The following is a 27,963-nucleotide window of genomic DNA, read 5'->3' as shown; positions in this document are numbered from 1 at the left end:
GGCTTATTATACCCACTGATAGCTCAATCCACCCTCTCGCTCTCTAAGGGAGGATAATTAAGCTGTTCCTTTTCTATTTTGGAATTGTGATGGCCTCTGAGCCTTCATTTCCCCAACTGTAAAATTTTGGTTAGTCGGTATCCAACGTTTGTTTTGATGATATTATTCCAGGACTACAATAAACCTCCGCATGACTAAACTGCTGTTTAACCGAGTGTCGAAGGATTTCTGAGTTGAGCTCTGTGAAAACTTGTAAAATGTCTTCCAGATACATAAGCCGACACCAGGAAGCAAACAGACGGGCACCTTCGCATCACCCACTGAATAATGAACTGCACTTGGACCTTTGTCCTCTCACAGAGGATGAAAGCTCCACGGTGTCAATAAGGACAATCTTAATTAGCCAGGTTTCACAGTACTGGAATGTATTAAAAGAACTCAAAGGTCATTCTACTGCTCCTAGGTCTGTGCCCAAGAGAATGAAAACACACGTCCACACATAAATGTGTATAGGAATGCTCAGAGCGATGTCATTCACGACATGTGAACATTCAAATCTCTAACTGATGAATGGATAAATAAAATGCAGTATATCCATGCCATAGACTAGTATTGAGTCATCAAAACACATGAAGTACTGATTCATGCTACAACATGGGTGAGCCCTGAAAATATATTACGTGAAAGAAAGCAGTCACACCTGACGAGGTGGTGGCTCAGTGGATAGAGTATCAGCCTGGGAGGCTGAGGACCCAGGTTCGAGATCCCGAGGCCTCAGTCTTGAGCCCGGGCTCATCAGCTTGAGCGCAGGGTCGCTGGCTTGAGCGTGGGATCATAGCTATGACCCTGTGGTCGCTGGTTTGAAGCCCAAGGTCACTGGCTTGAGAAAGGGGTCAGTGGCTTGGCTGGAGCTCCCAGGTCAAGGCATATATGAGAAGCAATCAATGAACAACTACGGGTGCTGCAACTATGCGTTAATGCTTCTCATCTCTCTCCCTTCCTGTCTGTCCCTGTCTGTCCATCTCTCTCTCTCTCTCTCTCTCTCACTAAAAAAAAAAGAAAAAAAAGAAAGCAGTCACAAAGGACCTCATAATGTGTGATCCTGTTTATACAAAATGCCCAGAAGAAACAGGAAGTAGGTCAGTGGCTGCCGGAGGCTGAGAGTGTCAGGGAAACGGGGCGCCAGGGAAAATGCAGAGTGACGGCTTTAAGGGAACAGCTTCCTTTGGGTAGAGTGCTCTAAAATGCACTGTGATGGCGGTTGCACAACTGTGTGAATATACTAAAAACCCACTAAACTATACAGTTTAAACACATAAACTATATGGTATGCAAAATATATCTTACTAAAGCTGTAACAAAAAGAAAAGTCATCCCAGAGGGGCCAGCCACCCTAGAGGTGAAGCCCGTGGCCATTGTCGTGGGCACTGAGAACAAGGGCGGACCTGACATTCCAGCACCTGGCTCCAAAGCCGAGTTCTCACTGACATGCCCAACGGAGTCAGAATTCCTGGTCACCCTCCTTGGGCTACTTACTCCAAGCGGTCTGCTGAGATCCAGAGACCCACCACACCATCCTTTCCCAATTGGGGTGGGGTTGGGGGGCCGGTCAGGACGAGAACTGAAACCAGGATGATAGGACTAGATGAACTAGTGGTTCTATCCGGCATTTCCAAGCAGGTATAAACCAAAACATTTTCGGAGGATGACTTCAGACTGAGAGCTGCCTTTCATGTGGCAGGTGCTTATGCCAAAGAACATAACTTTTTTTGTTGGGGGGGGGGGACAGGACACAGTCCCACTATCCTTTAACTTTCTAGAATAATCACAATAAAAGAATAAAAGAAAGGAAACGTATAGTTTTTGGTTATTGAAACGACATAACCGCCTTTGGACTTTTGCTAATTAGCCAAATTTGTAATTTCTCAAACCAACAGAAACCCAAACACAACCATCCCTTAGCAAAGGATCCAATACCTCCCAAACACGTCGCTGTGCAAGGGGTGAACCCCACGTACTCCCAGTGGTAAGTCGTCTCACTGGCTTTCTTGTGGCGGGAGGCGTCCAGCCCGAGGGAGGCGGGGCTGCCATCACACACTTGGAGGAGGCAAGTCCGCTCCGTGGGCGGCTTGGGGCCATCACACTCCTCCTCAGGCAGCTCGGTCTCCGTCTGCGTGAACGTGAGGAGCACACGGCACTTGACCTCTCGGACCTGAACGCCCAGCCCGCACGTGGTGCTGCAGGCCGACCAGGGCTCCGGGATGAACCTACAGAAAACCAGGGAGGCAATCGTGACATGCAGGCCACTAAAGGAGGAGTGACAAGCATTCTGTGTAAGAAAAAACAGCATTGAGAGGAAATCCAATCCATTTAAAATGTATATATATTTGTTCACAATTTTGTTTTTTAATTATGTACTTAACACATTTTTAAATCTTATTAGCAACACAGGGAATTTTTCACCACAAATAAATTTTCCATTTTGCATCCGTTCTATAATTCAAATCCTGTGCATAACATTAAGATATATCTATCAAGAAACTGTTCTGTAGAGATAACTTCTAATTGGATTTCTTTTATCACATGGGGATTTTCACCAATATTTATTCAACAAATCTTTACCAGGCTTATCCTTTGCTAACATGCAGAGTTTTACGCTGCTGTCTCAGTATGTAGGAACTAAAGTGGAGGCTGATAAAGCTCTCCACAGAGTACACAGAGCTTTCATATCCTTTTCCGTATCATAAATATATACACCAAACATCTGAGCCTCTTAGAACATATTAAAGGTCCTGAAAAATCTGGCTGAAGAAACTGTTTATTTCTTATCATGAATTATTATCCACTAAACAGAGGTTGTCAACCTATGGCCAGGAGGCAAATCCGGCCCACCTGGGTCTAAACGTCCTGCCAGCAAAGAATGAATTTTACAGTTTTAAATGGTTAGGGGTGGAGGAAGGATAATATTTTGTGTCATGTGAAAAGGACATAAAATCAATTTCCAGGTCCACAATTAGAGATGGGCCGGCCCAGAGCCATGGTGCAGATCCACCTGCTGGGTCTGGCGCCTCCGTGCCGCACGGCAGAGCCAGGCCTTCGTGACAGACGCTGGGACTTTACAGGAAATTTTTTACTGTTTTCTGTACTGAGTTTAAAAAATAGATTGAGTAGGGACATATATATTTAGGAAATTTTGAAGCAATACTTGCATCATGAGATTATGAACACGTGACAGGTGAGAGTTCGATAACAGAGTGAGTTTGGGAAACAGGAGCTCAATGACATTCAAAAGGTTTATTGACTGCAAAACTTTCCCCAAGACCGTGATATATGGATGCATGCTATAAATGCATAGGGTGGAAATATGAGGCATGCTACATCATAAATTTCAATGACCGCAGCCCTCTCTTCAAGGGGTAATGCTGTACTACATGATTTCAGAAATGCTGCTGGGATGTTTGTGTAGGACGCAATGAAAAGGTTTGATGTTTAAAATCTCGAAAGACGAGGCGGTAAGGGTCTCTGGGAGTCCCCTGACTTCCCTCCCCCAGACAAGGCTTTGCTGCAGTTGTCCATGACAGCTCTTCCCAGTCGGCAAAAACAAAGCACCAACGCTATTTATGAGCCTGATAGAGAGACACCAATCACCCTGCTCCACTCCTGGGTTCAATAACAAAGATCAGGAGCTTCCAGGAAATAAGTTGGGAAGAAAGAAAGCGACATCAGTGTACTCGTTTTAAAAATGGAGACAATAGAAGTGGTGCCGCTGATTATGTCTAGGATTCAAGACATGTAAATCCGGTGTGTAATTTGAGATTTGCCTCCAAGATCTGCTCACTTTTCCAGCTGCCTCCTTGTCGCCATGGTCACCCACACTCTTTCCCTCAGCACCCAGTTGTGGCCACAAGGGCCAGTCACCCTGTGCAGCCCCAAACACCTGTCATGGTTCTTTTGATACTATGTGCACCTCAGAGCCTCAGATCATGGGCCCTCTCTCCCAAGAAGCTGTCCCTCAACCCTACACCTCACAGTATCATAAGGTAATCACAACCTTCTCTTTCTCCCCCATTAGACCAACCTCAGGATGGGTGACACCAGAATTAGGTCACCTCACATAAAACTGGAAGCTCTTCCCAGAACCACCTGCAGGAGAAGTACCATCCACACTGACGAGCTCTGAAATGTCAGACAAGCTGTTAATCTTTCTGCTCCGGGTTTCCTCCTCCCTAAAATGAAAATAATAACCCCTCCTCATGGGTCCCCTGTCAGAATTCAGTGAGCGAATCCACATAGAACACTTGGAACGTGGACTGGCACAGAAGAAGTCCTCTCTGTGAGTGGTTATTCCTGCATTTATCAGCGTGACAGGTTCCTGAAATGTAATCTAATTTGATTTCAGCAAGTACGATTTCCACAAATGGAAACGCTAAAATAGCAGAGGCAGAAACGTGGGAAACGTTCGCAATCTGTCCTATTTCCTTGATTTTCAAACGGGAGAGACGGGGGAGGGGCGCCATGGCTGAACCCCACAGAAACGACGAAGACCCCAGGAAAGAGCTAAAACAACAAGGAACCGTTTCAACCATCAACACATTCCAGAGCTGAAAGCTAAGAAGGTCAACACTGCAGTTTCCTTGGCTTAGCTTTATAAGCTATCATTTTTATTTTCCTAATTTACAGAAAAAAATTTTAAAAAGCCTTTTGAACATCCGCTCCCAATGTAAATTCAGAGCTTGGGCCATGTTAAAAAACCACAGCAGCAGAAATATTTATCTTCTCCAGCAGGTTTGGCAGGCCTTCCTCTGGGGATTGGAAATGCAGCTACGTTTGTCTTTTTCTTCCTTGTCAACAAGCAAGCATCCCCAAACCACAAAAGACAGTGGCAATAAAAGGATGGACTGGAAGCTGAGCTCCGTTGCGGTTTGCTCGGAAATCGAGGGAATGAACAGGCAGAAGGGGAGGGAGGAAACTATAAACTTCACACTAGACGTTCAAGAACAGGCCAGAAACAGCCAGGGTGTGAACCATATGGAACTGTGGGAGATCACAGAGGGAGATAGGGGAGGGGGGAGGGGGCGGAGCGCGGCCAGGGAACAGGTGCTGTGGGCTCCGCCCACCTTGTGGGGGCGGGAGAGGGGAGGAGTGCAGCCTGCAGGAGGGAAGGGGTATTAGTGGAAGTGCGCAGAGGAAAGGACCCCCGAGAGACCAGGTGGGGTTGACAGAAAATGTAGGTGGGAATGACAGGGGTCCTTAACCCACTGTAGCCGCATGGTATCACTCTTTTCTGACTCAATAAAATGAACAGTATTTTCAGATCTTGAAAGGGACCCGAGGGATTATCTGATCCGATGGTCCCCAAACTTGGATGAACCCCCCCACACACAAGGTCACCTGGACTGCTTACTAAAAACCCAGAGATAGAAGGCAGACTATAGAGATCACCAGGGGCTGGGGGAATGGGAAGTTAGTGTTTAATGGGGCCCAAGTTTTGTTCTGGGAACAAAAGACCCCGGCAGGACGCACCATTCTAGACTGGGAATTCCACGGTGCTCCTTGGGCGGCATCCCCTCCTCTCTGCAGATTCCTTCCTTGCAGGACGTCAGAGAGTGGAGCTGGAGAAGGATCTAGGAACGTTCAGCCCAATCCCCTCCTTGTATAGTTGGAAGGTCTAGAGATGTTAACTGACTGGTCTGAAATTCTTATTATCTTTTAAATATGTTTAAGACTGTCCTAGCCCTGGCCGGTTGTTGGTTCAGTGGTAGAGAGGGTGCCTGACATGTGGATGTCCCAGGTTCAATTCCTGGTCAGGGCACACAGGAGAAGCGACCATCTGCTTCTCCACTCCTGCCCCTCCCCCTTTCTTCTCTCCCTCTTTCTTCCCCTCCCACAGCCATGGACTGGTTGGTTCTAGTGCATTGGCCCTAGGCGCTGAGGATAGCCCCGTGGAGCCTCACCTCAGGGGCTAAAAATAGCTTGGTTGCCAGCATGGCCCTAGATGGGAAGAACATCGGCCCCAGACAAGGGTTGCCACATGGACTCCGGTCAGGGCACATGCAGGAGCCTGTCTTTCTATCTCCCCTCTTACTTGGAAAGGAAAAAAAAAAAGACTATCCTAACCTCAAATGAAAACCAACCACAACAGCCAAACACATACACACAACCATTCTTTTCTATCAACTTGACTAACAGTCCTCACTCCTTATAGTCTAGTATCCATTGCCCCATCTCCGTCTAGTTGGGAACTTTTGTCTTGTCTCATCAACATTGACTTCTCTGCCCTTTGAATGATACCACTTTATAATTAATGGGAAAAGACTCTCTTGACAAACAAAACAGGCCTTTCTCAGTCCTCAGAGTCATGCCTCGACTTTTGGTGAGGTGCGAATACTCTGGGCTGCACCTCTGCCTGGTCTTCATAAGGACGTGCTTTTCTGGGGTCTACTTCTCCCTGCCTTCACGACTTCCACTCCTTTGCCACCCACTCCTTCTGATTCCCCTCCTTTCCCGGGATTGTCAAGCTTCTGTTGTGAGCCCAACGCTCTTCTCTCTTCAGTGAGTTCCTCTGGGGTCACTCACCTCACAGCCTCCACAATTTCTTCTGGGTTCACTGCCAGGCCTGACAGTAGTCCGTGCGGAAAAGTCCGTGTCAGGACTGTGACATGCCAAAGCTCTTGGCCCGCCACACTAGGGGCGCGGTGCCATCTCTAGGAGAAGTGACCCATGTTCCCCTGAGGCTCACTGCTGGGCTGGACCCCAGTGAACAGGGACTCTGACAAATGAGAGTGCGCTCTGAAAAGAGCAATGAGGTCGGGAAGGGATCTAAAAATAACAGCATGAAAACCACTGGAACGGCTAAGTACGATGAGCCTGGGAAAGATCACACCCTTGGGAACCAGCTCTCTCCAAACCTGTGAACGTTTGTCACGTGGGATGGAGGCATAGATCTGGCTGTTGTTTTTTCCTGTTTCAGAAGACAGAAATTTGAAGGAGGTGCATTTTGGCTCAATGGAAGAAAAATCTTGCTGATAACATGAAATGAGCTGTCTCTCAGTGAACTCCGCCCGTTGTAGAAGGTGTTAAAGAAGCAAATGCTGCCCCGAGAAGGAGTGCGACCACGTTCCCCTGTTCCCTCGGAGAGCCTCTCTCTGCCAACACTCTGTGAACTGCTCTCTTGCTAAAGAGGCCGTCAGCACACAGACCCTGCGTGCCTGACATGGAGTCGCCATCCCATTCCTTGAGTCTCTACCTAGTCTGGCTGCTTCTCGACTTTGGGACAAAGAATCTCAGGGTGCCTTGGATTCCTGCTCTCTTTTGGTCCCTATACCTCTGTCTCTAGAATATTTTTTTGATTTGCTCTTCATTCTTAATCTTCACTGATACCTTTTCATGCCAGACTTTCCAAATCACATGTAGATGAGAGTAATTAGATTTTGGTTAAAATGGACCCTGGAGAGATTAAAGCCAGCCTGAAGAATGAGACACAGAACAATTAAAAGACTGTCTGAGGTCACATGGTCAAGAGTGGTGTTTCTAGGCTCCCAACTCAGTAGCACCATGTTCTTCCCACTGCTCCACCCCCAGCAGCACTGGAGAACTGTCTTATAATCACTCGGGCTACCCTGAGACATTTCAATGTAATTCTTTTTATAGAGACCGGCCATAACCTAACCATGGAATGACTGGCTTATGTGTTTAATACTGTCATGGTCCTTGATCAAATCAAATGTGTTCATCTAAAGCTGGAAATTATCCCCAGCTTCTTAATTGTAACAGACCACTAGGTTTGCTCTGAGTTAAACAATACTGTGGTTGTGTGAGCTTCTCACAAAGACTTCCAAAGCAGGATTGCTGAATTGTGAAATAAAAAAGAACTCCAGCCAGCTCAGGCTCTCTAGAATCTGTCAAACCAGGGCGCTTGGATTTGAACTGTATCACTGTACTCCAGTGAGGACAAAAATGACATCGATCATGTTAACTGGCTATGCTCTGGCTGCCTCACAAAAGGTCCTGGACTCACGTTGGTTCTTCTGTTGCTATTCTGGTCTCTTCTAGTTCACGTGCCTGTTTCAACCAAGGTGATTTAGCTTCCACTGGGCTTTTTTCTGAGAAAAAAAAAGGAACACAAACAACAAGCTTAATTATCATTAATCATCAGGTATCTGGATATATGATGGTGACTTGTTGAAGATTTCATCGATAAAAAAGGTCATGCTGCCCTGGCCAGGTAGCTCAGTTGGTTAGAGTGTCATCCCAATGTGCCAAGGTTGTGGGTTTGCTCACTGGTCAGGGAACATACAAGAATCAACCAATGAATGCATAAATAAGTGGAACAACAAACTGATGTTTCTCTCTCTCTCTCTCTCTCTCTCCCCCCTTCCTCTCTCTCTAAAATCAGTTAAAAAAATTTAAAAAGATGTCATGCTTCTCCAATGCAGGTTGAGTCCTTTGGCACAGTACATGAAGTGGCTTCTGGATTGAACCAAAGATTGTTGTCCTAGACTTTTTTGAATTAACACATAGTCAAAAGACAACCAAATGATCCACAGCATGGTTGAATATATTCTCCAAGTTAACATAAAAATGCCTTTTATAAATTAATACCAATGTTTTGTTGGCACATTAAAGCTCTTACTTCCACCAGATTAACTTGCCTTCTTACACCACAATTTTTTTTTCTTAATTGAGAAGTGAAGACGCACATGCCCCTCGACTGGTATCCACCCTATAATCCCCCTATTGGGCGATGCTCTGTCCATCTGGGGCCGTTGCTCTGTTGCTCGGCAACTGAGCTATTTTAGCACCTGAGGTGAGGCCATAGGGTCATCCTTAGTGCTCTGTTGCTCCAACTGAGCCATGGCTGTGGGAGGAGAAAAGAGAGATAGAGAAGGAGAGAGGGAGGGGAGGAGAAGCAGACGGTCGCTTCTCTTGTGTACCCTGACCAGGACTTGAACCTGGAACTTCCATACGCCAGACCAACGCTCTACCACTGAGCCAACTGGCCAGGGCTTACACTACAATTTTTTTTTTTTTGCTAGTTGAATGAAGACTTTAATAGAGAAAGAAACACAAATGACATAAAGATTTAGAGTATGAGGAGGCGGAGAGCTTATGTTATGGTTGACTCAAACTTTTATTATTAATGTACAGTCATCCCTCACCATATTGAGGTTCACTTTTCATGGTCTCACTGTATTGCAGATTTTTAAATTGTATATATCTAATTTTGGATTGCAGATTTTTTGCTATATCGTGGGATTTTGCAGTATATAGGTATTTTTATATATTTATTATTTTAATTATTTTTGTGGTAAAATAAGCATTTTCTAGTCTAAAAAATTGAAAACAATATAAAAATATATAAAAATAATTAAAACATATTAGTATTCACTGGTGAGTACTCATAGAGAATTTTATATGTTGTTAAAATTACATAGGTTTAAGAGTATAGAAAGTGTTTAAGAGCATAGGAAGTGTTTATAAGAGTGTGGGAAAGGTTTATAAGAGTGTAGAGAGAATTTATAAAGCCTTAAAACATATATAAATAATAAGATAAATATAAGGTCGCTACTTCACGGATTTTCGCCTATCACGGGGAGTTCTGGAACCTAACACCCTCAAGGGACCACTGTAGTTGTTGGGGGAGATGGTTGAGGGCAAGCGGGTGGCCCTTTCTGTCCTTTGAAGCCTTCTGAGACATAACCAACAATCTAGTAATGAATTTGGGACTGCTTCAGGGAACTCACAGACACTAACAAGCACCAGTCTGAGTGAGGAAGGGAGGAGAAAAGACTACACAGAGGAAAGTATATAATCAGTTTGCCCCTTGCAGGCCCACCAGTGACTTTTCTGGAAGACAGACATTGTCAAATCTGTCTTCTGGTTGACTTGTTTATTATGAGGTGATGTGTATGGATAATGAATGCAGAGATAATGGAGAGGACTTTCACCATTCTCTCTAAATGTACTAAGAAAGACTTCTTGGCACTAACAGGTGGGAATAACTCCTTTTTCCATTTCCAGAAAGGAAGAATGTGTCATAAGTGTTAGTATCTTACTAATGTCAAAGGAAACACATAGTTTTTTTTTGTTGTTGTTTTTTTTTTGTATTTTTCTGAAGCTGGAAACGGGGAGAGACAGTCAGACTCCCGCATGCGCCCGACCGGGATCCACCCGGCACGCCCACCAGGGGCGACGCTCTGCACACCAGGGGGTGATGCTCTGCCCTTCCGGGGCATCCCTCTGCTGTGACCAGAGCCACTCTAGCACCTGGGGCAGAGGCCAAGGAGCCATCCCCAGCGCCCGGGCCATCTTTGCTCCAATGGAGCCTTGGCTGCGGGAGGGGAAGAGAGAGACAGAGAGGAAGGAGAGGGGGAGGGATGGAGAAGCAAATGGGTGCTTCTCCTATGTGCCCTGGCCGGGAATCGAACCGGGGTCCCCCGCACGCCAGGCCGACGCTCTACTGCTGAGCCAATCAGCCAGGGCCGGAAACACAGTCTTGTATAGAGGAGAACATATCTCAGAAGCGAAGCCAAGACATCCTACCTGTGGATGCTACCCATTTTGGCCAATTCATGTGGGACAAATTGCAACTACTAAAGGAATTCTAAATGTATCTATAGATCCATATTGGGCACTGAAAATCTTTATTCATCCCACGGGACAGACGTTGGCAATGGGACAGATGATGATGATGACAGCATTCCTCCCTCAAGAAATTGACACTCCCGTGGAAGGCGTGTATTGATATAAAATACCAGGGAATGAAGAAGAATGAGAACTCTGGGGGAGTTTTCCTGCTCTTTTCCCCATTTATCCTCTTTCCCCTTTCTTCTTTAAGGCAGAGACTGCCTCAAATTATTTTATGTCCACTGAGAAATGTTAGTGTCAGCCTACACAGATAGAAACTTCTGTATGGGCTGAACTAACAAGGGCTCTACTTTCCCTCCTGATCCATTCAACCCAGAGGTCTAACTTCTCTGTCTAGGTCTATTGTAATCCATCAGTAAAATAACTTTATAAGGAAGTTAGTGACTCTGGTCAGTTGGCTCAGTGGTATAGAGTGTCAGCCTGGTATGTGGATGTCCTTGGTTTGATTCCCCATCAGGGCACACAGGAGAAGTGACCATCTACTTCTCTACCCCTCCCCTTCGCCATTCTCTCTCTCTCTCTCTTCCCCTCTCACAGCCATGTCTCACTTGGTTCAATCACATCAGCCCAGGTGCTGAAGATGGCTCCATGGAGCCTCTGGCTCAGGTACTAAAAATAGCTCAGTTGCGATCATGGTCCCAGATGGGCAGAGCATCAGCCCCAGACAGGGGTTGCTGGGTGGATCTCGGTGGGGGCACATGCAGGAGTCTGTCTATCTCCCCTCCTCTCACTTTGAAAAAAAAGAAAGTAAGTTGAAATATAAACACTGCAACACTAGAACAAGAGCTGAGAAACACTGTTCTATTTGACTTTGAGATGCACCGTAAACCCACCTTTTGGTTTATAACATGGGACGGGGACGATACACTCTTCTTTGATGTGTAGCTTCAATTGTGGGTTGCAGCCACCAACGTGCTGTCCACGATGGTTGATACACAGCACGACCCGGTAACGCAGCCCTCGGCCACAAGTCACTGTGCACTGCAGAGAGGAAAAGAGAAGCCAGTGAAATTCCTGTTCACGAGGAGAGCCACAAAGGTCCTTGTCTCATGCAAAAGGGGAGCCACTGGTCTTTCTGGATATTAAACACAGAAGACATCACAGTGCAAGAAAAACTGAAATACCCTGAAATCTTTCTGCTCAAATATGAAAGAAACTTTGGTTCTCTCAACTTGGATTAAAAATTAGCATGACATTGTTTATCCAGAACAATTCAGGAAGATAAAAGAAACTTTTCTAAACTATCAATTTAAAAAATCAAACTTTGATCAATGTGCTGGAGGATTCTCTTTTTCTTTCATCCATAGAAATCAGTCTTTCAAAGTCATTGTCATAGGGAGAGGTCATTAAAGAGTATTTACCCCCAAAAATTAGAAAAAAATACCACAGGAATATCAGGCAGCTAAAATTAATGAAAACATTATGCTATTTTTTTTCTGAATATATATGAAGTTCGTGTTGTCAGTTTTTTTCTTGAATTATTTATTTTTTATTTAGAAGGTACTCTTGATTATCAATGGAGTGTTCTCATGTTGTGAAAAATCTAACATATCTTTTCAATTTCTCTACGAGTTAGTGAGTGTATACGTGTGTGTGTATGTTTTTTAAAAATTAAGAGACTTGGCCCTGGCCGGTTGGCACAGCAGTAGAGCGTCGGCCTGGCGTGCGGGGGACCCGGGTTTGATTCCCGGCCAGGGCACACAGGAGAAGCGCCCATTTGCTTCTCCACCCCCCCCCTCCTTCCTCTCTGTCTCTCTCTTCCCCTCCCACAGCCAAGGCTCCATTGGAGCAAAGATGGCCTGGGCGCTGGGGATGGCTCGTTGGCCTCTGCCCCAGGCGCTAGAGTGGCTCTGGTCGCGGCAGAGCGACGCCCCGGAGGGGCAGAGCATCGCCCCCTGGTAGGCAGAGCTTCGCCCCTGGTGGGTGTGCTGGTTGGATCCCGGTCGGGCGCATGCGGGAGTCTGTCTGACTGTCTCTCCCTGTTTCCAGCTTCAGAAAAGAAAAAAAAAAAAAAATTAAGAGACTTAATTTTTTAGGACCATTTTAGGCTTACAGACAAGTTGAGCAGATAGCACAAAGTCCCCTCTGCTCCTGCGCCCCCACATACAGTTCCCCTTTTAGTAACATCTTGCTTTGGTGTGATATGGTCACCATCCTGAAGAACCAGAATCACTAATACGTTATTATTAACTGAAGTCCAGAGTTCACATTAGAGTTGTTGCCAGTTTTTAAAAATTTGTAATTTCTTTTCTTATTCTAAATCAGGGGTCCCTAAACTTTTTACACAGGGGGCCAGTTCACTGTCCTTCAGACCGTTGGAGGGCCGGACTATAAAAAAACAACAACAATGAACAAATCCCTGTGCACACTGCACATATCTTATTTTAAAGTAAAAAAAACAAAACGGGAACAAATACAATATTTAAAATAAAAAACAAGTAAATTTAAATCAACAAACTGACCAGTATTTCAGTGGGAACTATGCTCCTCTCACTGACCACCAATGAAAGAGGTGCCCCTTCTGGAAGTGCGGCGGGGGGCCGGATAAATGTCCTCAGGGGGCCGTATACGGCCCGCAGGCCATAGTTTGGGGACCCTTGTTCTAAATAAACATCCACTTAGACACCCAATATTTGTGTTTGCTATTCTTTTTTTTTTTTTTAAGTGAGAGGAAGGGAGATAGTGAGGCAGACTCCCGCATGCGCCCTGACTGGACTGGGATCCACCTGGAAACTCCCATCTGGTGCCGATGATGCTTGGATCAACCAAGGTTTCCTCAGTGCCTAGGGCCAACGCCTGAACCAACTGAGTCACTGACTGCCGGAGTGGAAGGGAGAGAAAAGGGGAGAGAGAGGGGGAGAGTAGCAAATGGTTGCTTCTCCTGTGCTCTCTGACCAGAAATCAAACCTGGGACATCCATACTCCAGGCCAGCGCTCTATCCACTGAGACAACTGGCCAGGGCCAAATGTTGATTTTTGTTGATAGATCAGGGCATGTTTTTTGGCATAACCTTGCTCTAAAAAAATCCATCCATCTTGGTCTATTCATTTAAGTGAACACGTTTTCCTAGCATGTCCATGCAAAGCAAAACACAATGAGAAATAGACAGTAAAATAAAGAATAAAATTACTGCTATCCCATGTCTTACACAGGCAATGGACTAGTTTTAATGCCTACTCACCTTGTGAAAAGACTGAGTTCAGATGAAAATTTACTTTGTATGTGTAATAACTATCTACCAAAATTTAAAACATATTCATGTTTTTGATTATGTATTAAAATTAAATATTATATTAATAACTTAATTCAGGAGCAGATGTTTAATACTTAAGAGTCTTAGAGCCACAGGAAATTAAAGTACATTAATTTTAACTGCTATACATTTTCTTAGGGAAAAGTAGAAAAGTGTATCAATAAAAGACTTTAAAGCATAAAAGTACATTAAATTTCTGTGAAGACAGTGAATTAAAAATGTGAGTTCAAGGGGAAGAAATGCATGATATCCAAATTCTCCAAGAAGATCTTGTTCCTGTATTTTTCACACAAAATCTGGCAAGAACAGAGATCACCATGGCCTTTTACATTATAGTGGACACATTTTTAAAATGCTTCAACACATTATTTAAAAATGTCAGCATTACAGCGTGTTGAAAATGACCTTTTTGATGTTTTTTAATCTAAACTTGTGATAAAGTGAATTTAAATGTCAATCTAAACATATGTGAAGGGGCAGGTCATTTTCCAAACCTCCTTTTGAGGGGAGGGGGTGAACAAAAAAGAACCAGTAACTCATGGCAAATATTCATGAAAACCTGAATGTCGGCCCTGGCCGGTTGGCTCAGCGGTAGAGCGTCGGCCCGGCGTGCGGGGGACCCGGGTTTGATTCCCGGCCAGGGCACATAGGAGAAGCGCCCATTTGCTTCTCCACCCCCCCTCCTTCCTCTCTCTCTCTCTCTTCCCCTCCTGCAGCCAAGGCTCCATTGGAGCAAAGATGACCCGGGCGCTGGGGATGGCTCCTTGGCCTCTGCCCCAGGCGCTAGAGTGGCTCTGGTCTCGGCAGAGCGACGCCCCGGAGGGGCAGAGCATCGCCCCCTGGTGGGCGTGCCGGGTGGATCCCAGTCGGGCGCATGCGGGAGTCTGTCTGACTGTCTCTCCCCGTTTCCAGCTTCAGGAAAAACAAACAAACAAACAAAAAAAAACAAACACAAAAAAACTGAATGTCACGACCAGAGGCCCGGGGTCCTGTCTCACCTGCGACCAGTCCATGGCGATCCACTTGGGGCAGTCGAAGAGGTTGCACGTCTGCATGACCTTGGGTTTGGGGGCGTACATGCACTTCCACTCCTCCACCTGCAGGATCTCCCCGTGCATGGACTCCTCCACACACACGAAGCTCCGCCTCTGAGTGCCGCCTCCGCAGGACACGGAGCACGCGGTCCAGGGGTTATGTTCCCAGCTCAAAAGCAAACAAATGAAAACACATTATTTGTTGCTGGAACGTTTGTTTCAAGTTTACTAATATGGTTGCAACAAGGATACCAACCATGATTCAGCTCAGAAAGCCTAGGGACATGGAGAATTAAAACTTTAATCTTGCCTGACCTGTGGTGGCGCAGTGGATAAAGCACTGACTTGGAAATGCTGAGGTTACCTGTTCGAAACCCTGGGCTTGCCTGGTCAAAGCACATATGGGAGTTGATGCTTCCAGCTCCTCCCCCCCTTCTCTCTCCCTGTCTATCTCTCCTCTCTCTCCCTCTCTGTCTCTCTCTCTCCTCTCTAAAAATGAATAAATAAAAAATAATAAAAACAAACAAAAAACAACTTTAATCTTAACTGTTACATACAATCTACAGTCACAGGTAATTAACTCCTCTACCCTGAGGTCACTGTCAAGGGGGAAACAATCCACTGGCCCTGGTTGCTTATTACAGGACCAATGTGAGAGTCAAATTAATTAAAGTGTAGTTTATGAAAGCATCTTTCAACTGCTTTTAAACTACAAAATGCTAACGGACAATATTAGGCCCTGGCAGGTTGGCTCAGTGAATAGAGCGTCGGCCCAGCATGCAAATGTCCCGGGTTTGATCCTCGGTCAGGGTACACGTGAGAAGCAACCATCTGCTTCTCTCCCTCTTCCTCTTCTCTCTCTCTTCCACTCTCACAGCCAGTGGTTCTATTGGTCCTGTGGTTCCCTAGTGTCAGCCCCAGGTGCTGAGGATAGCTCAGTTGACTCAGTTGGCATCAGCCCCAGATGGGGGTTGCCAGGTGGAAACTAGGAGGGGGAACATATGGGAGTCTGTCTCTCTACCTCCCTTCCTCTCACTTAAAAAATAAATAAATAAAAATAAAGGACAATATTACTGGAGCGTATTGAAACTCCAGGTCAGAAAGGACCATAGTAGTTAGCGGTCCAGGTGGGAAAGGGGGTTCACATTTCTGGCCACTCCCTCTCTAACATCCAGGCACACGGGACACACCTGACATCGCGGTGACGAGATGTCATGGCTAAAGGCAGCCTTCTCCATCTCGTTCTTAGAGAGGTCTGTCCTGTTACTGCAGTGAAGTCTGTTTTCCCGCAGCTCTCCGCCCAGGGTCTGCTGTTCACCCCTCCTACATTTGACACCCTTGCTACTGGTACAACCAGTCCTTGCAAATGACCTGGAGGAAATTACAGAAAGTAATGACGTCACTCACCGAGGGAGAGGTTGGAAGTGGTCGTAGGGCATGATCTCTTTAAATCCGTCACTACAAATAAAACCGTTGTGATAATGTCATTTCTAAATCAATAAATATGCTTATTAATGCAACTAATACAGATGTGACATCACTCAAAAGGGTTCTCTTTCAAATCGAGAACTAAGTATGCAACGTGCTATGAACTATTCCCCCCAATTCAGCCACCGTCTCCTTCATTTCCAGAAACATCTCGGATGTACACCAACCCCAGGTCCATAGGAAAATACAGGAAAGGGAACTAATGACATGGTATCAATCAAAGAAGAAAGTGTCTCCTTATTTGGATCTATTTATGCCTTTTTATCACCTAGAAAGGTCGTTCTGATAAAATATATTGATGATACTAATCACTGTCATATAAGTAGATCTTCAGAAAACCAGTTTATTTCACAGAATGTGCCCCTCATAAAGGCCTCCATGAATAATCATGGGATTACAGGAAATGGGCAGGGTAGAGATAGGAAATGAAATCCACCAAGAACGCTTCCTTTTCCACTTGCAAACCTCTGCCTTGGCCAGCTGGCCGAGGCCCGGGAGATTCTGGGATGTGATACCATGCTGTTATTTTAAGATCCTGCAAGGAAGCCAGGAAACTTCCCCAGGCAATCCAAGTCAGCAGGTACTAAATTATGCAACAGCAGAGTTTAGGCATAGCTTTTCTGCTCTGACATGAATGCATCTGATTTCCTTGCATGGCATGTCATTTATCCCAAATTTAAAGTGAACACTGCAAAGTCCAAACTTGGGCATGGGTGACCCTGTTTAAAAACTACAATGGTGGGGCCCTGGCCGGTTGGCTCAGTCATAGAATGTTGACCCAGTGTGTGGAAGTCCTGGGTTTGATTCCTAGTCAGGGCACACAGGAGGAGACCATCTACTTCTCCTCCCCTCTCCCTCCTCCTTCTCTCTCTCTCTGTTTCTCTCTCTCTCTCTCTCTCTCTCTCTCCCTTTCCACAGTCATGGCTAGATTGGTTAGAGCACATCAGCTCCAAGTGCTGAAGATGGCTCCATGGAGCCTCCATCTCAGGTGCTAAAAATAGCTTGGTTGCGAGCATGGCCCCAGATGGGCAGAGCATCGACCCCAAACAGGGGTTGCCGGTTAGATCCCAGTTGGGGAGAATGCAGGAGTCTGTCTATCTCCTCTCCTCTCACGTAAACAATCAATCAATCAATAAATAAAGCTAAAACAGTGGGTTCAAGATACTTATGACTAGCAGATGGACCACACATTGCAGTTGGGTGAATGGATCTTAAATTTTTTAGACGCAGGAGATTCTCAGAGAGGCTCATTAGAAAGGGTTAAATATCACAGCACAGGGACACCACCCACAGCAAGAGGGAGCTCAGACTGTGGAAGCCTGTGAGCCTAATTTTCCCTGATCACAGTGACCCTTGCAAACGCAGGCAGCTGCCCCCAGCGCATGCTCAAAGTGGGACGATGTGACGGGGCTGCTCTGTTCCAAGGAGGAGCAGTCTCAGCTGCGCAGGATTTGTTCTTTTTTCAAAGTAAAAAGAATTAACAAGGATGCCAACCTGGATGGACAAGGGTCCATGCTGCATTCTTTCAGTTTGGGCTTGGGTTTCACGTTCTCGGGGTAGTAATGGCAATAATGGTCAGGAACCACTCTCTTCAGGCGGGTATCCACACACTCAGCCGAGTTAAGCTGATAACCTAGCGTGGAAGAAAAAGATGAGCTGAGTAGTGCGTCTGTTTTGTTTTTCCTCGGCAACGCCATCACTCCCCGCACACTTTTTCTCCTGTTTAAGAAACTGAACCTGGTGATGCTCAACCCTAGCTGTGTAACGGAACCATGGGAGATTTCTGACTGTACACAGGTCCCCAGGTCCCTTCCCTGTCCAGCTAAGTCAGAAACACGATGGCTGTATCCAGAAATCAGTATTTTTTTTTGAAAAGGATTCTCAGGTTCTTCTAAGATGACTAAAAGATTGAGAATGACTACCTGAACTGCTTCTGATAGTCTTCACTATTATAAATAAAAGGTTACATTAGATGCCTTTTAAAAAATGCTAGGACTCGGGTGCAAAAGGTTACTTTTTCATTGTCCTGCATTCCCTGCCACATCTCACTGTCGTCACAGAACTGCACAAAGCCCTTCCAATTTCCTTATAGTCCCTCTTTTCCCCCATCCCCACTTCCATCAGACTCACCCCGCCCCCCAATAGACCCTACTGTTTAGATGCCCTTCAAATGCATTGGTCTTAGGTGATGTTGTCTTGTGTGTATCTCTTCTAACTAAGTAAGTAATGTTGTTTTAAATCTTGTTCTTCTTTCTACTTTCCTCACTCAAGGTTACATTTTGAGGGCCCCCCCTGGCTAGGCCATTGCTTCTGTCTGCCACATAATGTCCCATTACACAGAGATACCAGTCTCCTTTGCTATCTGGGCACCTCCAATACCAGTTACCTTCGCTGACTGGGGATTAAGCATTGTCTACACAGGGAAGAACAAAATCCCTCCCCTCATGTCTCCCTTTGCCTCACAGGCCTTCAGAGGGCAAGGGCTAAAGACTGACTCCTGGTTCCATTCAATACAGTTTGTACCATCTCTGCAGAAAGTGAGTGTCCCAAATGGATGAGTGCTGTAGATTTAAAAAAACAATTTGCAAAGCGACACTTCTATCTCCTGAAAGATCTGATTCCAGGTTTCCTGTCACCACATAAGTGTCATGTTAAGTTTCTTTCTTTTTTTTTTTTTTTAAGGTAAAACCAGGATGAGTTCACATGACCAGTGGCGGTACAATGGATAAAGCATCAACCGCGGATGCTGAGAGCCCAGGTGTGAAATCCAAGATTGCCAGATTCAGTGCGGGCTCATCCAGCTTGAGTGTGGGGTCACTGGCTTGAGCCCAAAGGTCTCTGGCTTGAAGCCCAAGGTCATTGGCTTGAGCCAGGGGTCACTAGTTCAGCTGGAGCCCCCTGGTCTAGGCATATATGAGAAACAATTAATGAGCAATTAAGATGATGCAACTACATGTTGATGCTTCTTACCTATCTCTCCTACCTCTCTTTCTCTCCCATCCTATCAGTCTCTCTGACTCTCTCTCTCAAAAAAAAAAGAAAAAGAAAAAACCCAGAATGAGTTCTTGGGCGGGGGGGGGGGGGGGGGGGGCAGGGGAGACCAAAATTAACTTCTCAGCCTCAGCCAATGGGCCTAAAAAGTTCTAAAAATATACGGACAGGCCTGATTGCTGACAGGAATCTGATTTTATAACCCACTGGACAACATTCTACAAGCCATGGCTTGGATGTAAGCTGAGCACAGGACAGACTGGTATGCATTATAAAAAGCAAGGTCAAAACCACAAGAACGAAAATCCAAATGGAGTCAATAAAATGTCACTGGGGTGCCAATATCTGCCAGCAAGTCTACACTATCAGACGCCTGGCCATCTGGTGCTCTCTCCAACCCAGTCTCAAGTGTGCCGCACAGATGGCTACAGATAAGACCGGGTGAGTCCATCCCACTGCTTTGGAGACCGGAGAGCTGATTTTCCTAATTAGCCCCAAAACCTCCAAAATGCCATTTACTCAAATCATTGCAGATTTGATTACTAATATAATCACATTTTCATAATGCTTTCCTTGTGGGCTGTATGTGTATGTTTTCTTTTCTCCCCAAAACAAAAACAGAATGAGATTTTACTCCTTGACTCAAAGAAAAACATTTTTTTGTACTAAATGGAAACATGCTTCTAGAAGGAGACAAGGAGCATTCAGGTGTTAATAATTTGAGGAGAGACGATTAATTTTCCTCCGTAATTTTATGTCAGTGCGGAGATAACAAAATGGAAAGGAAATAAGGCAGATGGCCTTTCTACAGGATGAGGAAACTTCCTGAAACCCTGCCGGTGTGCAGAGGTGGGCGGGTGTGGCAGGGGTCCCACAGCCTGATGCTCCTCTTCTGTCTCTACAACCACCGCGGACCTTCGCCACCACCTCACTGTCAGGCACTTCCGTTTCCGGGTCCCACAGCTGGTATCTCCTGGCACTATACTCATTTTATTTTCTTTCTATCTATCTATCTATCTATCTATCTATCTATCTATCTATCTATCTATCTATCTATCGCAAGAGGACAGAGACATAGAGAGAGGCAGAGAGATGGACAGATAGGGACAGACAGACAAGAAGGGAGAGAGCTGAGAAGTATCAACTCATAGCTGTGGCACCTTAATTGTTCATTGATTGCTTTCTCATCTGTGCCTTGACTAGGGGGCTCCAGTGAGCCAGTGACCCCTTGCTCAAGCCAGCGACCTTGAGCTCAAGCCAGTGACCACGGCGTCATGTCTATGACCCCATGGTTCAAGCTGGTGACCCTGCGCTCCAGCTGGTGAGCCTGCGCTAAGCCGAATGAGCCTGCAATCAAGCCAGCGACCTCAGGGTTTCGAACCTGGGTCCTTTGTGTCCCAGACCAACACTTTATCCACTGTGCTACCTCCTGGTCAGGCACTACACCCATTTTAAAGCCGATTTCACAAATGTGTGATTTCTAACTCAGAGCTCTAAATATTCATGAGCAAAGTCTGAAGTGTGAGCCTCACCTCCTCCACAGGTTACCGTGCAGGGGAAAAAGTCCGTCTGTCTCCACTGGTGGCTGATGGGCTGGTAAAAGAAGAACTGGACCACGCTGTCCTTGGCCGTTGTGTACCTGGTCTGGACAGAGAGAGCTGTGATAACACCTCTGCCTGCAGCGAGCTCGCGCTTCCCCCACCTTCCAAACTGAGGTGAATACGCTTCACCAAGCGGACAACCACTTCCATCGCCCCCAACTACGGTCCATGAAGAGTCCGGAATTTTAAGTGATAGCATTTCCCTTAGCTTGATCCAAATGGGGGCTCAGAGTATCTTCAGCGTCCTGGGAGTCCTTTCTCCTGATAACTCCATGTCTGTGAATGAGTTCACAGAAATGCACATGGAGATTTTTGTGTGTTTGTTTCACTTTTTTCTTTCTTCCTGGTACATTGAATTTTAATGCCTGGGAGAACAGGGACTAAGGCTTAATCAGGGTTTGCCCACAACGTGGCACATAGTGGGTGGGATTCTTATATTTTTTATAATAATATCTTTAAGCAGATGCTTCTGAAAAGTCCTCTGTGAAGTACAACTACAGACAGTGAGGTGCCTGTAAACACATGGTGTTACACATGAGCATTCGGGACCCAGATACTGGGAGTGGGAACAAGCCAGAAGGGCAGCTGTGGGCAAGTTTGCTTCCAGGTAACTAACCCCGCCCCCCGCAAAGGTTCTCGCCTTTGTGTTTTCTTCCATAGCGCTTGAATAAATTAGTAAACTCAAGGAAAGCGCCAAATGCCACATAAAAGGAAAAAGAGCTAGAAAACAAAAGTCAAGCTGATGGAAGAGAGATCCAGAAAATGCCAGGATCAGCTGGAGTTCAAGATGGAGATGAGGAAATGAGAGAGAGAACAATGAGAGGCAAGATTTGATCACACAATTGCCGAGCATTTCCTAGACCAGGCAAGGCTAACAGTTTTTGCCCCTGGGCCAGATGGCTCAGTGGTAGAGCGTCAGCCTGGCGTGCGGGAGTCCCGGGTTTGATTCCCGGCCAGGGCACACAGGAGAAGCACCCATCTGCTTCTCCACCCCTCCCCCTCTCCTTCCTCTCTGTCTCTCTCTTCCCCTCCCGCAGCCAGGGCTCCATTGGAGCAAAGTTGGCCCGGGCGCTGAGGATGGCTCTATGGCCTCTGCCTTAGGCGCTAGAATGCCTCTAGTTGCAACAGAGCAATGCCCCAGATGGGCAGAGCATCGCCCCCTGGTGGGCATGCCGGGTGGATCCCGGTTGAGCACATGCAGGAGTCTGTCTGATTGCCTCCCCATTTCCAACTTCAGAAAAATACAAAAAAGAAAAAAGAAAAAAAGAAAGAAAACTTTTTCACAAGCCAGATGAACTATTAAAATAAAAAAATGTTAAATACAAAAATGATTCATTTAAGTAAACAAAATTTTATTGTAATTTGTTTATGAATAAATGTGAGTGAAAAAAATTTTAATAAAAATATATTTTAGTAAAATATAATTATATACCTTATAAATATCCAAACTGTATCGTAATCAATAGAAACAATATTTAAGTAACAGAATGAGTTTGAAGGGGCTATATCGCAAATAAAACAATATTTCATTTTATAAACAGCCTGGACACATTTTCAGTTATCAACTGGAGCTACTGTCTATGCTACAATGCCACTTGTTTCAGCACACTTGACCACAAAAATAACGAATTGTTTGACCTTGGGTGCGCACTGGCAAACTCCACCTAAAAGAATGTGGGTTTCGCCTGACTAGGCGGTGGTGCAGTGGATAGAGTGTCGGACTGGGATGTGGAAGAGCCCAGGTTTGAGACCCCAAGGTTGCCAGCTTGAAGCGCAGGCTCATCTGGTTTGAGCAAAAGCTCACCAGCTTGGACCCAAGGTCGCTGGCTCGAGCAAGGGGTTACTCGGTCTGCTGAAGGCCCGCGGTCAAGGCACATATGAGAAAGCAATCAAGGCACATATGAAAAAGCAATCAATGAACAACTACGGTGTCGTAACGCGCAATGAAAAACTAATGATTGATGCTTCTCATCTCTCTGTTCCTGCCTGTCTGTCCCTGTCTATTCCTCTCTCTGACTCTCTCTCTGTCTCTGTAAAAAAAAAAAAGAAAGAAGAATGTGGGTTTCACATCGCCACTAAATGTCAAACAGTTCATATCGAGTACAGATGAGTACAAAAGTTGTAAATCTTTATAAAGTTGTAATCTTTTTTTAAAATAAAGAATTATCATGAATCCATTCGACCAATTATTGGAAGTTAACCCTAGATTAGTCACATGTGGAATTCTTTCCCACATATCACTATCTTCTTAAATATCTCAATTTCCAATAAAGATGCTTCCGCTTCTGAGTAGCTGAGATTTTAAAGTAGCGGAGAATATTAAAAATTTAATCGTGGGCTGCATAAACTCATTACACAGGCCAGATCTGGCCTGCGGGCTGTATGTTGGCCATGCCTGTCCTAGACCCTAAAAAGACAGGAGTCCTCAGTTTAAAAATATCCATCAGGTTCTGAGCTGACATTTTTTTTTTAATCAAATGAAAGGCAGGGAGGCAGAGAGACAGACTCCCTGCATGTGCCCTGACTGGGATCCACCCGCAACCCCCATCTAGGGCTGATGCTCTGCCCATCTGGGGCCACTGCTCTGCTGCTTGGCAACTGAGCTATTTTAGCACCTGAGGTGAGGCCATGCAGTCATCTTCAGTGCCCGGGGCCAACTTGCTCATTTAAGTCAATGACTGCAGGGGATGAGAGAGAGAGAGAGAGAGAGAGGCGGGGGGGGGGGGGGGGGGGGAGAAGGGTGGAGAAGCAGATGGTCACCTCTCCTGTGTTCCCTGACTGGGAATCGAACCTGGGACTTCCATACACTGAGCTGACCCTCTACTGCCGAGCCATCAGGCCAGGGTTTCTGAGAAGATATTTTTTAAAACTACACTAAGAATTAAAAAACAAAAATCCTAAAAGTTACCAGAAAGGAAAAAAAATTATTGCCTAAGTCAGATTGGCATCATATTTCTCATACATAACAACATATATAAAAAAATCCCAAAATCATACCTTCAATAATTTTCCATCTAGAATTCTATAGCCAAATTATTAGCCACTAACCAATGATCAATTCATAAGTCTATAAACAATCTATGATAAAATGATCAATCAGTCAACAGTGAAATAAAGACGTTTCAGACACAACGTGACTGAAACTTTACCACTCAGATGCTCTCTCGGGGGCAGGGATAAGAAACAACAATTAAAGAATATATGGAAAAAGAACTGATAAAAATACAGAAGAAAGTAATGAGATGCAAAAAGCATTAATGATTAAACAAATCAGTAAAGCTTATTAGTAAATATTAAATAAGGGTTGGCTGAAAAATCATAGTTTGATATAGTTAATTATGAAATGGTATAAGGATTCCAGCCAGGAGATGTGCATTGGGGGACAGGGATCTATCTGCAGATGGGGCGGGGACAGCACAGGGGTCACAGTGGCTGACAACACTTTCAAGGAGTTTTGCTCCTGACTTTGGCAGAATGGCTGTTTTTGAGGGATCCTCCCAGGAAGAAGTAAAAATACTGCATAAAATACTTTCAAAAGTGCATCTGAAGGCATCAGGAACTACCTTATAAGTGAGGATCTCTGAGCCCAAGATCCCAGACACAAAGCAAACCCACAAATGTGAGCAGAACACCTGACACCATCTTCCTGTTCACAGCATTTTCCATTTTGCAAGAAGGTGACCAAGCAGCGGAGAGGCTGAGCATACCTGTGGTCAGACTCACAGGCGAGGGGAGCAAAACCTTGAGCTCTAAACCCACCACGGTGAGGAGTGTCCGTCTACACCTCTGGCTCCAAGCTGAGGCCCCAGAAAGCTCCATCCTACAAATAAGAGTGAACTGGAAATAGACCAGTTTTCAATGGGAATGAAGCTCAGGGTCAAGTTATTTTAATTGCTTCTTGAATGGAAGAGATTGCCCACCAACCTGTTTTCCAGAACCAAAATTTATCCAGTCTCAAATTATATCTATGATCTTACATCCACTACATACAGCAAAACTTATAAATAACTAGGTATACAAAATAAATTTTTTAAGTAAAAGGAGGGAAAGTAGAGAAACAGACTCCTGCATGTGCCTCAACTGGGATCCACCTGGTGACCCCTATCTGGGGCCGATGCTCTGCTTATCTAGGGCCATGCTTGCAACCAAGCTAATTTTAGCACCTGAGGCAGCAAATGGGTGGCTGTTTTCCAACAGAACTCCATATTTAACAGAAACTGGTAGTCAGCTGGCTGGCCATAATCTGTTGACTCCTGGATTATATACACTGAACAGAGAATTAGTAAGTTAATTTAAAAAAATGTAGAAATTAGACATGTGGGATGAAGTTATAATTGTCATCCCAGAAAATAGAGAATGAAATGGCAGCTCTATTTAAATGAGGATCTTCCAAAATGGATGAGGGATATCAGACCACAGAGTCATGGAGCACTATGATGGACCTCAAGCAGAAGAAAGCCAGTACTTACATCACAGTCAAACTGAAACACTTAAAAGTAGACAAAACAAAAAGACTCATAAACTTCTAAGGAACAAAAATAAGACTGACAGCTGACTTCTCAACACAATAAATGGAAGTCAGAAGACAAAGGAGTCAAAGTGCTAAAAATTTCAGAATGATAAAATGATCAAGTCACTGAAAGAGGCAATGTTCTCTTTTAAAATTTTATTTATTAATTTTAGAGAGAGGAAGGGAGAGGGAGAGAGAGAGAATGAGAAGAAGGGAGAGAGGAAGAGAGAGAGAGAGAAGAAGGGAGAGAGGACCATCAATCTGTTCTTGTATGTGCCCTGACCAGGGATTGAGCCAACAACCTCTGCTATTCAGGACGATGCTCTAATCACCTGAGCTATCCAGCCAGGATGAGGCAATGGTTCTAAAGGTGAGTCATTTGACAATCTAGCCTCAAAATATATCATTCAAAAATTGACAAGAATAAAAAAAAATTAGGCAAACACACAATCACAGCAGTAGGTTGAGCACATCTCTCATGGTAACTGACAGTCTCAGGCGGGGGACTGCTCCGTTTTCAGCTGTCCTCTCCTGCAGACTGACCTCCTCTATGGTGGTTTTTGGCTTAGGACCTCACAGAGGTAGGGAAAATGAAGAGCTTGGATCCATGGGTGAAGATCCTTGTCTTGTCCTTAGACCCAGAGCAGTGTCCCTTGTCCCTCAAGTCACTGGAAGGCTGACAGGGAGCTTCAGTGCCTGTGAACTCTGCCGTGTTCTTTCCTGGTTGGGGCTGGTGGACTCCTCTGGTGACCTGCCCTTTCCACACTCCTTGTTCTGCAAATTCTGTGAGGCATGGCCAGGGCTCCTATCCAATCCCCAGCCTGGCTTGGAGCCCCTTACCTACAGAGGCTAATGGGTTTTTTTGTTTGTTTGTTTTTGTTTTTTTTGTATTTTTCTGAAGTTGGAAACAGGGAGGCAGTCAGACAGACTCCCGCATGCGCCCAACCGGGATCCACCGGGCGTGCCCACCAGGGGGTGATGCTCTGCCCATCTGAGGCGTTGCTCTGTTGCAACCAGAGCCATTCTTGCATCTGAGGCAGAGGCCATGGAGCCATCCTCAGTGCCTGGGCCAACTTTGCTCCAGTGGAGCCTTGGCTGTGGGAGGGGAAGAGAGAGACAGAGAGGAAGGAGAAGGGGAGGGGTGGAGAAGCAGATGGGCGCTTCTCCTGTGTGCCCTAGCCAGGAATCGAACCTGGGACTCCTGCACACCAGGCCGACGCTCTACCACTGAGCCAACCAGCCAGGGCCATACAGAGGCTAATGTTTTATCATCCAAGCAGTATGCTTTTGAGTGACAGAGGAACTACTACCAACTAAGCCAGAGCCACAGGCATAAACTAGGTCTTTTCTGAACAAACTAAGGTGTATGGTTACTCCACCTTTATCCCTCAGCTACAGGGTCACTTGTCCCCACCATGTCAACCCATCCGAGGATGGCCAGCCAAGAGCACATGGAGTTTCCTGGACATCTTCGCTGCCAAGTGGGAGTTGAGGGAGATTCCAAGGACTCGAACCCAGATTCAAGCTGTGAGTACACATCTCAAGATACTAATGCCCAGTGCATGCTGAGGCAGCGTCCCCTGGTGGTTGTGGATGGAGGTGGGAACCCTATGACAGTGCTTTTAACCTTTTCACACTTGGGGATCAGTGAAAATAGGAGAATTGTTTCAGGGGCCACTAAGGCAGAAATCACCCTGAGTACAAGCAAATTCAACTAAGATCACTGGGTCTATAATTTTCATACAACATCAGGGAGATTAATTAACTCTTTTGCAGGCTGGCACAGAATGTCTAGTGGACCAGCACCAGGCTGCAGACTGGAGGTTGAAAACCACTGCTGTGATGCATTTTCTTCTCAGGGTTTGAAATGAAAAGAAGAGAAAAAGCCCCTTTTCTGCCTTTGGCTTTGAAATCTACTTAATACGTCAGCTTCCCTGACCTGAGGAGTGAGTGCCTTCACACACATGTTTCGCTGCCTCATTTTTTTCATCCTGTCCCCTTCTGATCTCTTACCCACAACCCCCCAGGGCGGAGGACGCGGGCTTTGCACATCTTGGCTGGATTGTTGCTGCAGAAGAGCACCTCCTGTGTGGAGGATGCCGAAGGCACGAAGCCCGTGGCATTCTCTCTCTATTGTAAAAGAAATGCTTGGATTTAGTCCCCTGAGCCTCACCCTTGAAATGTTATGAGACCTAAATCAGTTTATAAAAGCCTCACCTCCACTGGTGGGATTCGGCCGTTCACACCGGTTTGGCAGAACTGATACCTAAGTTTTTGTTGAGTTCAGCGAACCAGCTGTCAAAATGGCATTTGTAATCAGGGTTCTGTCTGAGGTGGGCGCCTGGGCAGCTGCCCAATGTAGAAATCACAAATTTATATTCTTTATATTCTTTACTCTTTTTTTTTTTTTTTTTTTTCATTTTTCTGAAGCTGGAAAC

The 27,963-nt window shown here is 45.5% G+C and overlaps 1 protein-coding gene across 1 annotated transcript in view; it reads right to left on the bottom strand.

Moving 5' to 3' along the window:
• ADAMTSL3 (ADAMTS like 3) overlaps positions 1-27,963 on the bottom strand; it is a 251,753-nt gene that overhangs the window by 82,590 nt on the left and 141,200 nt on the right. The window contains exons 10-16 of the mRNA XM_066355569.1: positions 20,947-21,058; positions 17,918-18,056; positions 16,343-16,393; positions 14,900-15,104; positions 11,481-11,628; positions 8,018-8,102; positions 1,978-2,267 (exon numbers count right to left, since the gene is read on the bottom strand). Of these exons, the coding sequence (XP_066211666.1) occupies positions 1,978-2,267; positions 8,018-8,102; positions 11,481-11,628; positions 14,900-15,104; positions 16,343-16,393; positions 17,918-18,056; positions 20,947-21,058 (1,030 nt within the window). The remainder of the gene's footprint in view (positions 1-1,977; positions 2,268-8,017; positions 8,103-11,480; positions 11,629-14,899; positions 15,105-16,342; positions 16,394-17,917; positions 18,057-20,946; positions 21,059-27,963) is intronic.

This window comes from Saccopteryx leptura, chromosome 13 (assembly GCF_036850995.1).
Source record: "Saccopteryx leptura isolate mSacLep1 chromosome 13, mSacLep1_pri_phased_curated, whole genome shotgun sequence".
In the NCBI taxonomy this organism is placed as follows: domain Eukaryota; kingdom Metazoa; phylum Chordata; class Mammalia; order Chiroptera; family Emballonuridae; genus Saccopteryx; species Saccopteryx leptura.
This window is presented reverse-complemented; position numbering and strand designations above follow the sequence as displayed.